The following is a 15,836-nucleotide window of genomic DNA, read 5'->3' as shown; positions in this document are numbered from 1 at the left end:
TTCTGAGGATCACGTGGAGTAGTGCCAAACTGAGCACCTCATAAAAGTTAGGGCTTATTTCATTACCACAGTCAGCTTGCTGGTAAAATAAAACCTGCAGGATTACCACACTGCCAGCTGTTGTCAGACTTGGCCATTTTGGAAACTGAAATGAAAAGGGCACCAGCTGGGGTCTAGAGACCTTTTAGCTATCCAAAGAGCCTGTTCATCTTCGTGATGAGATTTGATATGAACGTGCCAGTGTCAGAGACTGGTACCCTTGGTGCTGAACTGGATGTCAGGGTGGGGGCTTGTCCAACGCCCACAGATGGTTGGTCTTAAGGCTTTGAAAGTCTCACCTTTGAGGCTGGGGCGATGGCTCAGTGGATAAAACACTTGCCACAGAAGCCTGAGACCCTGTTAAAACCTCCAGACTTCACATAAAAGCCGGAAGCTGTGATGGAGCCAAGAATTTTCCAGAAACTCTCAGCTGTGCACAAAAACAACAGTCCCTGCTTCAAAACAAAGTGGAAAAGTAAGGACGGACCTGAAAGTTGTCCTCTGTTTTCCACACATGTATCATGGCATGCTTGCTTATATGCACACATGAACACACACACACACATGAACACATACGAACATACACATATGAACACATACACAAACACACTTCACCTTCCATCAGAAAGTGAAATGGGCTTCTGGCCATGGTCCAGAGCAATCACTGATAGACTTCTGTTGTAGCCATGCACTGAAATAAGTCTTTCTTTGTGTAGATTGCCAATCAATATTAAACCACGGATGAGTGGCTGAAATAGAGGAATTAGTTACAACCCTGAGATAATGTCAGATTATTTAACTTTTTCCCCCTTTAAATCATGAATATGGAGACATAGAGTTCTCCATACATCCAAGAAGAGCGTTTTGTAAGATTTCCTGACAGAATCTCACACGATCTTTCCTGGCGGGACCCCTCTGTAACTTGACTGTGATCCGCCCTTGTTTTTGCAGCTGTACCTGAGCTGAAACTCCTCTGCGGGGCAGATGTCCTGAAGACCTTCCAGACCCCCAACCTCTGGGAAGATGCACACATCCAGGAAATCGTAGAGAAGTTCGGCTTGGTGTGCGTGAGTCGGTCAGGTCACGACCCAAAGGGCTACATCTTGGACTCGCCCATCCTCCGGCATTTCCAGCACAACATTCACCTGGCCAGAGAGCCTGTGCAGAACGAGATCAGCGCCACCTACATCAGGAGGGCCTTGAGCCAAGGGCAGAGCGTGAAGTACCTCCTCCCGGACGCCGTCATCGCCTACATCAAGGAGCACAGCCTCTACACCAAGGACGGTTCCTGCAAAGGCCAAGGCACCCAAAGGAGCAAAGGAAAAACAAGCTAAGAGTGACTCCTGGGGCGTGGGCTAAGGGTTTTGTGTGATTTGGTTTGGGCGTTTCCAGTTCTCATTCGTTTTACTTCTATAGTGACTTTACCATGGATGACTCTGCTCCAGGAAGAGAGCCCTTCTCACTCCACAGCAAGGATAGACATGTATTGGAGCAATTTAAATGATGTGGCAGGCCCAGGATTAGGCAAATCTCTCAGGTCCACTGATGAGGAGGCCTCCTTATTTTGTGTAAACGGCAATTACCGGATGCACATTGAATGCTGTTCTGAATGTGGCAGGTCCCCGCGGGTCAGATCACAATTGCGTCCATGCATTTTTTTAACCAGGGCCAGGTGCAGCATGCTGGTCTTGATTGGCAGGATCTGACAGGATGCTAATTACTGAACAGAGAGCCTTGTCACTGGCCTCAGTTCAAACAAAATAATGCCATGTGAGGAGGCAAGAATCTGGAAACAGCACTTTATGGACTTCCTTACACCCTCCCTTACACTGCTGCCTGCCGACTGGCCGGTCGTGAAATTTTTAACTGAACTCTTTCTATGTTGTAATCGTCAAGCAATATTTTTGATATAGCAGGTATTTTTGCACTACTGTACTCTAAACACCAGAGCTCCTGGTTTCCCGGTTTCTAAAAAGGAACTGAGGTAAAACAGATGCTTGTCGGTTTCCGAAGATCTTTGTGAATGTTTTATGACTGCCTGCCTGTTTGAATATTGGCAAAGGGATAAATAATAAATCAACATCAAAAAGCACTAATGAAAAGTCGCTCTTTTCTTCCTTTGTTATATTATTCATGCCTGATGTACCAGCTGTTGCTTTTTTTTTTTTTTTTTTGATACCCCGTGAAATTTGCTGCTGTTCCAATCTTACTGACATGAATTCAGGTGTTGGGAAGTGTAGGAAGGAATGGTTTCTCTGCACTTTGCAAGCAGTTTTCTATGTGTACTGGGGCTAAGGCTCCAGACTTGTGGGCCTTGAACAGGGCGAACAGGGACTCCAGTGGAGAGTAGACAAACTCCAGTGGCCACAACTAAACATGCGATTGCAAATGATGAGGAGGGCTCGAAAGGGAAACACACTAATCCACCAACAGCCAGAGGGGCAGCCTCTCCATAAAGCTAACGAAATTGAATTTCAGCCTCTCCCTTCCCTGGGCCCTTCTCAACACCCTAATAGTATGGGCATCTCATTTATCTAATTCTAAGTTCCTGATGCTCATTGTTTGTTGGAAAGGGGGTCTTTGATAATGTACATGATTTAGACTATAGGAAGTGCATTTGCCTGATGGCCCTACAGATGGTGGAGACATGCCAATGGACCTGAGCCCTAAGGTATGGCGGCAACTAGCCTTTGAGAATAAGAAGAGATTGTTCAAAGGCCCTGAGATGCAAGGGGACAAAATGAGCACCATGGCAAGCTAGACTCATTGTCATCCCCCTAGTAAGGGGCTCTTCAGTACATCATGCACCTAAGAACCAATGTCCTTCCATGCCACACAGACCCAGCATATTTAGGGGAGATGCCTTTGGCTCCCTGCTCTTTCTCTGTATTAGGATCTCCCACCAGAGAAAACCCCAATTGTTTCTTTCTAGAATAAAACATCACAAAACCTGTTTTTTTAAAGACACACACACATACACATCTTAATTTCCATCCTGTGCTTTCTTTTCCTCCCCGATTCACAGCGCTCCCCATCTCCCCATTCCTAGTGGCAGGGGGCGGGGGCTGGGCCCTCACTGCTGGGCACCTGATTCCCCATTCCTCCCCGCTCCCCCAGGTCTTCCCTGCATCTAGTTTGCCAGGGTATCTTGTTTATTTTGCAAGAACAGAAAAACAGTGGTTTGGACGCCTAGGTAAATAGAATTTCCAGCCTTAAATAAAGGTTTTCCCGTGATAGGATTCACTACCTAAATGAGAACAGTGCTGTATCCTTGCCCCGGGGAAAGAATTTTTCATTTATAATGCTGCCTGTGTCACCTGGGACGGAACAATGTGAAATCCCATTTTAAAATGATAGTGCTCAGGATTTTCAAGCTACGTTTGATAATTGGGTTAATACATGAATATGAATTCCCTCAGCTGAGTGCTCACACTTTCTGTGCTAACAGGGTAGCTGCCCTTCCTTTAGTTGAGGTCTCCATGCATAGATTTTGTTCTGTTTGTCATGAAGTCATTTCCATAAGTTAAAACCTAACATTATAGATAAACATGTGTATGAATAATAAATATACAATATATCTATAATTATATCCCTAGGCACATGCCTCTGAATAGGATTGTCAGACTAGGGCTGGAGAGATGGCTTAGCACTTAAGATACTTGTGGACAAAACCAAAGAGCCCAGGCCTGATTCCCCAGGACCCACGTAAAGCCAGATGCACAAAGTGGCGCATGCATCTGGAGTTCATTTGCAGTGGCTAGAAGCCCTGGTGTGCCCATTCTCTCCCTCCCTGTCTTTCTGTCTCTCAAGTAAAAAAAAAAAGTATTCTTAAAAAGAGTTGTTAAAATTACTTCAAAAAAGATTGTTCATGGTCTGGAGAGATTGCTTAGTGGTTAAGGCATTTGCCTGCAAAGCCAAAGGACTCAGGTTCGATTCCCCAGGACCCACTTAAACCAGATGCACAAGGGGGCACATGCGTCTGGAGTTCAATTGCAGTGGCTGCAGGCCCTGGCAGGCCCATGCTCGCTTCCCCCTCCCCCCCCGTCTGCCTCCTTCCCTCTTTCACTTTCTCAAATAAATAAATAAAATTTTTAAAACAAGATTGCCCATGACAGCACAGTAGTGGCAGTAGCAGTAGTCATAGTAGTTGAGACCCTAAAATTCTTTGGGTCTCACATTTCCAAATTATCAAACATTAAAATTCCACAAACAAATAGGAGTTTTACTATTAAAAACAATAATAATGTATGTTGAATCAAGTTCGGGGAGCCCTACCTTTTCACAGTTGCACCCTTCTATACATCCTACATTTGCCATTCCAACCCTCCATCGGCTCTTACCCTGACCACTGCAATCACCTCCTGATGGGATTCTCCACCCCAGCACTGGACGTTGAAGTCCTTCTCCTGCCATGAGAGGGGAGTGCAGGGTATGAACCTGCTCATATTACTTCCCTGCTCAAACTATAAGCCATGGGCAAGCTGGAAACTTGCAGAACACTTATGTAGCAAATGAATTATCTGCAGATTTTTTAGAGACCTTAACAAGCTAGTAAGACAAACAACCCAATTAAAAACCGATCAAGCCGGGCGTGGTGGCGCACGCCTTTAATCCCAGCACTTGGGAGGCAGAGGTAGGAGGATCGCCGAGAGTTCGAGGCCACCCTGAGACTACATAGTGAATTCCAGGTCAGCCTGGGCTAGAGTGAGACCCTACCTCAAAAAACCCAAATAAATAAATAAATAAATAAAACGATCAAGAGATTTGGCTTGACATGTGACTAGTTAAAAGCAGGCGGGGACGCCACCATGCTAACACTGCTGTTCTCTTTGGGTGGGTCTGTTGGTGGGGTTGGTACTTGTCCAGCATAGGAGAACTCAGCTTCTGGGATGCTGCCTGCATTTCTCACTAAGAATGCTGTTTTGTCTTCGTAGGCCACTGAAGCCTGCTCTGTCACGACTCTAGAGTGTTCATACAGACAGTGTTATGTATGGTCAACACCTGCCTTCTATGGTGAACTCCTTGGCCAAGGTTGGAATTCTAATAGCCATACTTGGTTGTGTAGCAAAAGGTACCTACATCCCCAGCCCATGAAGGAACCCTGGACTTTGGGTCTCAGGCAGGATCACTGGGCAGAAGCTCACATTTTCAGATATTCAGTCCTTGGTCATTTCATCCTATTGTTTGGGGGCCTGTAGCAAAGCACTGCATCATGGTGAAAATGTGGCAGAGCACACTGTTCACCTCTCAGTCATGAGTACGCAAAGAGGAAGAACAGGAGGGGTGGGGCAGGTGTTCCAATATCCCTTCCCAGAGCGCAGCCGCAGTGATCTAACTTCCTCTCGCTTGGCCTCACTTCCTAAACCCTCCATCTCCTCTGAATAATGCCATGGGCTTGGGAAAAAAGCTTTCAGCACATCAGCGTTTTGCAGACATTTAAGATCCACAGTAACAAATACTGTTCAGTAACTTTGAAAAGAAGTAGAATGTGGATGAACCTCAGAAACATGCTAAGTAGGAAAATCCAAAATTAGTATACAACGTGTTCTATGATTTCACTTAGGAAATTCTAGAGAAGAAACTATAGAAGCAAAAAGCACATCGTGGGTCTCTAAAAATGTGTGTGGGTTGACTGCAATCGGACACAGGGAAACTTATAGGGGCAACAGAAATGTTCTAGACTTGTATTGTAGTGACCCAGGTCCTTAGGCTTTGCAAGTAAGAGCCTTAACCACTAAACCATCTCTCCAGTCCTTCACTTTCTCCTTTTCACTCAGTCTAGGACCCCAGTCCATGGAATGGTGCCACCTATACTTAGTGTGCATCTGACTACCTCAGTTTACCCTCTCTGGGGATGCCCTCACAAGCATGCCCTGAGATTTGGCTCCTAAGTATTCCAATCTCTTTGAGTTGGCAATCAGAATTAAATATCACAGTCCCTAAGCTGAATTCTTTTTTGAAGGGAGAATCTCATAGGATTGCATATTGTCTTGTTCTTTTGCAAACAACCAAAGGGCAACCCTCTTCTTTATTTCAATAGGTGATCTGTGGTGAAGGATTTCAAGAACTCATATGCCTCTGAGACCTAGCAACTGATGGGTAAACATTGCTCCTGGTGTTTGCTGGATACCTTGGCCAAAGGTGGTTTTCTTTCTCAAAAGGAAACTCCACAAGCTAGCTGAAATAATGGAAGTGGGTGTGTCCAATCTAATAAGAATGTCAGCAATAGAATGGCCCCAGAAATGAGACAGACATACCAATTTCAGAAGAAATGAAAGTTGTTGTCTTCTTATATTTGTCCTTCTCTCTTGTTATTTTTCCCCTCTTCTTCCTTATTTTTTCTTTCTCCTTCCTTTCCTTTCTTCTCTCTCTGTTCCTCTTTTTCCCTCTCTCCTCTTTCAAAATGGCAGGGGTTTGCTTGTCTCTAGTCTTCCTTTCTCCCGCTCCTCTAGACGGGCACAGGACTGCTCAGCTACTGTTCATCAGCCAGCAATCTACACCTGTTCCCAGGTACCCTTCTGACTTCATATTTATTTCCATTCCTCAACTCTACAGAGACACTCACAGGCCCTGTTGGAACTTGTCTACCCTGGTCTACATAGCAGTGGCCACAGTTCTGTGACACTGATGTTTCAGGATGGACTGGCAAAAAGGAGGCATTGGGTAAATGCTATGAAACACAAAGGGATTTCGCACCTTGTGCACGTGGTCCTTGCTCCTGTTGGAGGCGGTGGACCAGAAAGGCAGATTGGTGCTAAGACACATTGCAGGGTGAAACGGAGGCATGATAAGGATGGCTCTTTACACAGTTCTTGCCTCTGCAACCCTTGTCCCTGAGCCAGGGTGGCCTGCAGATGCTATGGAGAGCTCCTCCTTAGCCCACCATGTGCGTGAGTGACAGATCTGGCTTCTATAAGGGAGGACAGAATAAAGTGACAGCTGCTGGCCCACTGAGAGTCACCTACAGCCTGATTCTGCAGACAAGCAAGATTCTTCCTGAGGCGTTGCATGGAGCTGGCATTGGGCAACCCAAAACCCTGTTTCGAGGAGGTTTCCTTCCCAAGCCAAAGCAAAACATCTGCTGTACTGCAGCCCCTGTGTCACCCCTCCATGCCTGGCGTTCACCCTGGTGTCCTGCTTTCACAGCTGCGTCCTGGCCTGACCACGCACCCCATGGGGGAGGGGTTGGTTCAGAACCAGCTCAGTGACTCCTGTTGCCCCAAGTGCCTCATGAGGGGAAATCAGATTGTATAGCCAAGGCCTGGTGTTCTCTTTCCCCTCTCCCACAGCAGCTGAGCTCTGTTCAGCAATTTCCATCGCCCGCTGGGAGTGCATTCCCAGAAGCTCACTGCTAGAACTTAAATCACAGCAAACTGAAAATAATATGTTTACTTATCCTAGTGGCCACATCCTAGGGTGGAGTCACACTCAGTCCCACTTCTTTTTCCCAAATTCTGCAAGTCCATGATAAGCCTTTCTGAAAATTTCCTTAATTGTTGTATTCTTAATAATCTGTTTCTAGTGTTTGTAACTTAAAGAAGGAGAGAATTAAGAGGTAAAGAGAAAGAGGGAGAGGGGAGAGAGGGAGGAAAAGAAGGAAATTGATTTATACCCCCAGCTCCACACCTCCATGCATGAGTGAAGCAAGACCATAGTCTTTGGAAAGCCTGCCACGAGGAGTAGAAGTGGAGAATGGTGATGGTGGCTGTGGTGAACAGTACTGTCTCGCTGGAACAGCAAGCCAACCCCAGACATCTGCATCTGCTAATAATGAGCCAGTCATGGGCATGGTTTCAGAAAATTCTCTTAGCTCTCATAAATGTCACTGGGCTCACAGTATCCTCCACTGAGAGCCATGACTAGCAGACACGTGCAGGGCCTTTGCTAAGAGAGTCAGGAAAGTTAAGGCTGGTCCTCAAGCTGTTCCCAGACATCTTGGAAAACCCCATCTTGAGGTAACACCAGTTATCTAGTGATAGGGTAGTGTGCAAGGAAGGGACCAGGACATCTGAGTCGTAACCATGCCAGGACTGAGGACTCCACGATGGCGGGTCATGACTATGGAGAGCCTGGGGAAAACGACACTGGCCTGAGCACATCTGCACTGTGAACCCCACTCCACATGGAGGGGCCAAAAATTTAAGTTTTTGAAAGCTCCAGAACTCTGAGGCAAGTGTTCTCTGGGAGCTGAGAAGAGGAGAAAAGAAAGAGAGGTGTGTCCTGAGGCAGTAGGCAGTACTGACCCCCTAGAACATAGGGGATAAGAGCATCATCAAAGTAGGTTCTCCCAACATCTGCTCTGCTATTGTCACTGGCTTTCAGAAATACCCAAAGCCCCCCACTCCTCAAGCCTGACTCCCTAGTGGGCATTAAGCCTCTGGGTCTTGTCGTCCCTTTGGATTCATGACATTGGTCCAGTTGTTTATCCATGAACCCACCCCAAAACAGCTTCTCCATCCTATAATAAATAATGAGCTTGCCACTTCCCAGCCTTGATGTGTGGCACCTCTGATCCAAATGCTCCTCCCTCTCCACCTCTTATTCTTTGGGACCCTTTCAAATTCCACATCTTCCAGAAAGTTCCTTTCCCCACGCTGGTCCTCAGGACCACCTCCTCTGACTTCACACTTCGTGTTACTATTACTTTTTATAGGAGATTAAAATTGACAAAGGGCTTCTCTGTTCCTCTGGTTTATGGAAGCTCAGAATCTTCTCAAAGGACCAGACTTGCTAGGAAGGAGCAGGGTCTTTAAATTGGACTATTCAATGGTCAACTGAACATCTTGACCCAAGCCTAAAGTTGACCAAAAGTATCCATAATCCCTGTGCCCCTGAGCCTTTTCCCTGTTCCTGTCCTTTCTCTGTTGAAAGCTCATTGTGCCTACCTGTCCTCAGAGCCAGTGTGTTGGCCAAGTCAGCCAGATGCCCAAGCAAAGAAAGAAAAAGAGATTGTGACACAGCATAACAATAATATATAAGAATGTGGTCTTTGGAATCTTTGGAAGGGGCTGGGACAACTATGCAGTACAATGCCAGCATTTGAAGCATGTTTTATTGACTTAAAACTGCGGGGACTTCTGGATAAGATGGCAGCATACTAACCACACCAAAGCAGCCTAGGGAAGGAAATAAACAGAAACACAGCAAAATACACTCTTCTACTGAAAAGTGAAGGTGTATAAGTTATTATCAACAACAACAGACAAGCAGGAGAGACCAAGATCTTCCACAAAGGAGGAAACTGGCTGGAGTCCCACCGAGGCCGCAGCAGCCCCAATCTGTGAGCCCGCCCAGCAGACAGCCCGGAGTGGCGGGGGAAGAACCACGGTGCGGGGATTTTCCACTCACATCAGCCTCCTCTAAAAGGCAAGAAACCTGACAGGGAGGACAGTGGAGACCAGCTGAACAGCTCCCATACGACTCCAGACACTCTGCATAGTCAGGTACGTGAGCCTGCACTGGAAGTGCTTATATCTCTTCCCATGTCAGGAAAGGGTATGTATTACATTTGAGTGATAAATTCTTGGTTAGCTTTACCCTTCTCAAATAAACTGTATTTTGGTGTGACTATTGCTGCCTTTGATGTTTCCTGAATTTTAGGGCCTTTGTCTTTTTCATCTGTTACTACAGGGGTAGGGACTGACGGGGCCCAGACTGACTTGGAACACATTTCAGACTAGAAATCTCAGCCTCCTAGCTGACAGGATTAAGGGTGTGGGACTACACACACTCTTAGGGACTTTGGCTTTACTAGATTATCTGTTTGGTTTAATCCCCACATATAAATACTCTGTGCTGGTTTTCATTGGATGTCTATATTGATCAATGGATTTTTAGAATTTGCCAGTAATTTTCTTCACCCAGTTTACAATAGAATAAATTACAATACAATACAGTCCACTACAATACTTGACTATCAGGCAAATTCAACACCTAGGGTTGCTTCTGCTGTTTCTCTTGGAATATAAGAGCTACACCTGGCACCTTAAACTCCTACACTGAAGATATATATAAGGTCAGATTTACATGACTAAGAACACTGCAGGAAATCAACTTACTGAAATAAGTAGGTCAACGCAAAACATGAGTTAGGACATGATGAAAAATACCAATCAGAAATACTAGAAATTAAAAACAGAGTAAGTCAAATAGAAAACACTGTAAAAAGTCTCACCAGTAGAATGGATCAAGGAGAAGACAGAATATCTAAACTAGAAGACCAGGTGGCAGATCTAATACAGGCCAACAAAGAAAAAGGCAAACTAATAGGAAGGCACGAATGGGAATTTCAAGACATTCAAGACACTATGAAGAGATCAAACATAAGGGCATAGTAAAAGGATAAGAAATTCACTCCAAAGGCATAACAGGTATTTTTTAACAAAATTATAGAAGAAAACTTCCCCCAAGTAAGAAAAGTGATGGCAATACAGATACAGGAAGCCTATAGAATGCCAAACAGACAAAATCAGGAAATAACCCTTCACCATTATATTATAATTAGACTACAAACCACGCAAACCAAAGAAAATGTATTGAAAGCAGTTAGAGAGAAAAATCAAGTCATATATAAAGGCAAGCCCATCAGGATTATAAGTTCTGAAAGATAGCAACTGTCAGCCAAGGTTACTTTATCCTGCAAAGCTGTCCATTCAAATAGATGGAGAAATAAAGACATTCCACAACAAAAGCAGGCTAAAAGATTATGTGAAGACAAAACCAGATCTACAGAAAATACCTGAGAGGATCTTCCATGCTGAAAAGCACACACATAAGAAACTGGGGAAAACAAACTATGCTCAAATACTAGCTAATACAAGAGAGCAAAGGTAAAACCAGAAGAACTACAAAACAAGAAAAAATGGCAAAAACAAATATATAACTTTCAATAATATCTTTTAATATCAATGGCCTCAATGCCCAACCAAAAGACACAGGTTTGCAGACAAAGTTAAAAGGCAGGTTCCTTCAATTTGTTGCCTCCAAGAAACTCACCTTTCTACAAAAGATGAACAGTATCTGTTGCAGTCAGGTTCACATTGCTGGCAGAAATCACCCAACCAAGAACAGCTTTTTGGGGAAAAAGGGGGTTTATTTTGGCTTACAGACTCAAGGGGATGCTCCATGATGACAGGGGAAATGATGGCATGAGCAGAAGGTAGACATCAGCCCTTGGCCAACATAAGGTGGAAAATACCAACAGGAGAGTGTGCCAAGCACTGGCAAAGGGAAACTGGCTATAATACCCATAAGCCCGCCCCAACAGTACACGGCCTCCAGGAGGCATTAATTCCCCAATTGCCATCAGCTGTGAACCTAGCATTCAGAACACCTAAGTTTATGGGGGAAACCTGAATCAAACCACCATATTCCTCTCCTGGCCCCCATAAACTGATAACCATCCATGATGTAAAATGAAATGCATTCAGTTCACCTTTAAAAGTCCCTATAGTTTTTATCAATCCTAATGATGTGCAAACATCCCCATAATCTAAGGTCTTTTAATTGATCCATAATACCAGAAAAAATCCCCCAAACCCTATAATGGCACAGAATAAACACACTGCAAAAGATGGCATTGGTAATAGCAAAGAAATTTTCAACCAATACAAGATTTAAACAGGGCAAACATTAAACTCTGTACCTCCAAGTCCAAAACTAGTCAGTGACAAATCTCCAAGTCTGGCAAATCTAACCAGCAACAAGTCTCTGGAGTTCCAATTCTACCCCTCCATCTAGGCTACTCACAGTTCTGGAAAACTTCACCAGAGACCAGAAACTCTCCTTAGCAGCCAGCCATCCATGGTCCCGCCATCTCCACTAGGTCTCCACTTCAACCCACAGTTTATCTTCATAGCTCCATCAGTCTCTATACAGCAAATGGGCTTCACACTGCCCATGGCCATTTCCAAAACACAATACTGTGTTGCAAACTCAATAACCCTTTCTTTCCTGCATTTCTTGTACCCCACAATACCAGGTAGGGGGCCAATTTGTCAATCCAGGGGGAAATGAAGCAGACTTGGGAGAACAGGACACTCTTTGGGCATTCAGGCCCCCTCAAAAAACTACATTCTTTCTGTCATCCTAATGCAGGTGAGCTGGTCCAGTCTCAATGGCTATAATCTCTCATAAAATTGTAGCTGAATAGGCAGCAGTTTCAGCCTAAAGATTTCTTTCTATGCCATCTCCCTCAGCTCACACCAGTCCATTTCTGTGCGAATCAACCCTGCACAAATTCTCAGGACAGAAGCATAACAGCAAGCCTTTCACACAAACTGCTTCTAGCCCAGTTCAGGCAAAATTCTTTCTCATACTCATAAGCAAACTTCACAGTCCACAGTTCTTACTGCATTCAGGTCTTTCAACTCTGACCAGAATAGTCCATCAAACTGTACTTAAAGTACTGCAAAGTGTCTCTTAGGCCAAGGTTTCAATTCCTTCCACATTCCTCTTGAAAATCATCTCCAAAAGGCCAAAATCACACAGTCAGGTGTCTAGCAGCAAATGACACCAGTCCTCCATACCACCTTTACTCTTGCAGTCAGGTTCACGTTGCTGGCAGAAATCAACCGACCAATAGCAGCTTTGGGGGGATAAAAAGGGATTTATGTTGGCTTACAGACTCAAGGGGATGCTCCATGATGGCAGGAAAAATGATGGCATGAGCAGAGGGTGGACATCATCCCCTGGCCAACTTAAGGTAGGTAATAGCAAAAGGATATTGTGCCAAACACTGGCAAGGAGAAACTGACTGTAATACCCATAATCTCACCCCCAACAATATACTGCCTCCAGGAAGCATTGGTTCCCAAATCTCCATCAGCTGTGAACCTAGCATTCAGAACACCTAAATTTATGGGATACACCTGAATCAAACCACCACATTATCTTAGAGTGAAAGGTTGGAAGATGGTGTTTCAAGAAAATGGACCTAGAAAACAAGCAGGTGTCACTATGCTAATATCTGACAGGGTAGACTTCAGACCAATATTAGGAAAGATAAGGAAAGTCATTTTATATTGATTAAAAGAATACTCCAACAGTAGGACATTACAATGCAAAACATACATTCACCTATCATGGGGGCTCCCAATTTCATCAAACACTAGAACACATTAGAACTAAGGTCACAGATAACACCAAACACAATTGCAGTGGGTGACTTCAACACCCCACAATCATCAATTGACAGGTCATCCAAGCAAAAAATAAACAGAGAGTCATTGGGATTAAATGAGGTCATAGAATAAATGGACCTAATAGATATATAGAGGACATTTCATCCAAATGCTGCAGAATACTCATTCTTTTCAGCAGCACGTAGAACATTCTCTAAAGTAGACCATATATTACAGCACATAGCAAATCTTAACAAATGCATGAAAATAGAAATAATTCCTTGCACTCTTATCTGATCACAGTGGGATCAAACTACAAATTCATAGCAAGAAAAGATATATAGAGCATACACAAAACCATGGAAACTAAACAATCCACTACTAAATGATGAATGAGTCAATGAAGAAATCAAGAAGGAAATAAAAAATTCACAGAATCAAATAATAATGAGAACACAACATACCAGAACCTTTGGGACAAAATGAATGCAATCCTAAGAGGTAAATTTATAGCCTTAAGTACCTATATTAAGAAATTAGAAGCCGGGCATGGTGGCGCACACCTTTAATCCCAGCACTTGGGAGGCAGAGGTAGGAGGATCGCCATAAGTTCGAGGCCACCCTGAGACTCCATAGTGAATTCCAGGTCAGCCTGGGCTAGAGTGAAACCTTACCTCGAAAAACCAAAAAAAAAAAAAAAAAAAAAAAAAAAAGAAAGAAAAAAGAAATTAGAAAGGTCATAAATAACTTAATACTTCCCCTTAAGGCCTTGGAAAAATAAGAACAAGGCAAACCAAAAATCAGTGGACAAGAAGAAATAATAAAGATTGGATCAAAAATGAATGAAATTAAAATAAAAAAAATCCAAAGAATCAATGAAACAGAGTTGGTTTTTTAAAAGGATAAATCAGATTGATAAACCCTTAGCAAATCTGACCAAAACAAAGATAGAAGAGACAGAAGATAATAAAATTAGAGATGAAAAAGACACCATCACAACAGATATCACAGAAACTTAAAAAATCATAGGGACATACTATAAGAATATATATATCCATTAAGTTTGAAATTCTGAAGAAATGGATGATTTCCTTGATGTATATGACCTACCAAAATTAAATCAAGATGAGATTAACCACTTACATAGACCTATAACAAGTATGGAGTCCCAAGCAGTTATCAAAACTCTCCCAACTAAAACAAGGCCAGGCCCAGATGGATTCACTGCTGAATTTTACCAGACCTTCAGGGAAGAACTAAAACCAGTGCTTCTCAAACTTTTCCATCTCAAACTTCTTCTATGAAGCCAGCATCACCCTCATACCAAAACCATACAAAGACAGAGCAATCAAGAATTACAGACCAGCCGGGCGTGGTGGCACACGCCTTTAATCCCAGCACTTGGGAGGCAGAGGTAGGAGGATTGCCATGAGTTCAAGGCCACCCTGAGACTCCATAGTGAATTCCAGGTCAGCCTGGGCTAGAGTGAGACCCTACCTCGAAAAGCCAAAAAAAAAAAAAAAAAAAGGATTACAGACCAAACTCCCCCATGAACACAGATGCCAAAATTCTCAACAAAATATTGGCCAACATAATACAAGAATATATCAGAAAGATCATTTGCCCCAACCAAGTAGGCTTTAGCCCAGAGATGCAGGGATGGCTCAATATAAGCAAATATATAAATTTAATATATTATATAAATGGTTTGAAGGACAAAAATCACATGATCATCTTATTAGATGCAGAAAAAGCATTTGACAAAATCCAACATCCCTTCATGATAAGAGTCCTACAGAAACTGGGAATAGAAAGTATATATCTCAACATAATAAAGGCTATGACAAGCCTACAGACAACATAATACTAAATAGAGAAAGATCTGAAGATTTTCCACTAAAATTAGGAACAAGACAAAGGTGTCCATTGTCCCCACTTTTATTTAATATAATACTGGAAGTCTTAGCCATAGCAATAAGGTAAGAGCCACACATAAAAGGGATACAAATTGGAAAGGAAAATAGCAAGTTATCATTATTTGCAGATGACATGATTCTACATATAAATGACACTAAAGATTCTACCAGCAAACTGATAGAGCTGACAAACACCTATAGCAATGTAGCAAGATATAAAAATTCCACACATAAATCAGTAGCCTTCCTATATGCTAGCAACAAACACACAGAGGATGAAATCAGAGAATCATTCCCATTCATAATTGCATCAAAAATAAATAAAATACATTGGAATAAACCTAACCAAGGAAGTGAAGGATCTCTGCAATGAAAACTGTAAAACCGTCAAGTGAGAAATTGCAGAAGACACTCAGAAATGGAAAGACATCCCTTGTTCTAGGATTGGAAGAATCTATGTTGTGAAAATGACATTACCAAAAGAAGTCTACACATTTAATGCAACCCCATCAAAATTACAATGGCATTCTTTATGGAAATAGAAAAACCAATCCAAAACTTCATTTAGAATCACAAAAAACCTCAAATATCAAAAAATACTTGAGCAGCAAAAATAAAGCTGGTGATATCACCATACCTGATTTTAACCTATATACAGATCCACAGTAACAAAAACAGCGTGGAACTAGCATAAAAACAGACATAGAGGAACAATGTGACAGAATAGAGGACCCAGATATAAGTCCAGGTAGCTACAGCC

At 43.1% G+C, this 15,836-nt stretch overlaps 1 protein-coding gene across 3 annotated transcripts in view; it reads left to right on the top strand.

The window, feature by feature from the left end:
- Positions 1-2,114, top strand: part of Nmnat3 (nicotinamide nucleotide adenylyltransferase 3) — a 161,960-nt gene extending 159,846 nt beyond the window's left edge. For all 3 annotated transcript variants that reach the window (XM_045136721.1, XM_004663610.2, XM_045136720.1), the window contains exon 5: positions 991-2,114. In XM_045136721.1, the coding sequence (XP_044992656.1) occupies positions 991-1,373 (383 nt within the window). In that variant the 3' untranslated portion in view covers positions 1,374-2,114. The remainder of the gene's footprint in view (positions 1-990) is intronic.
- The last annotated feature ends 13,722 nt before the right edge of the window (positions 2,115-15,836 follow it).

Source organism: Jaculus jaculus, chromosome 17, assembly GCF_020740685.1.
Source record: "Jaculus jaculus isolate mJacJac1 chromosome 17, mJacJac1.mat.Y.cur, whole genome shotgun sequence".
In the NCBI taxonomy this organism is placed as follows: Eukaryota; Metazoa; Chordata; class Mammalia; order Rodentia; family Dipodidae; genus Jaculus; species Jaculus jaculus.
This window is presented reverse-complemented; position numbering and strand designations above follow the sequence as displayed.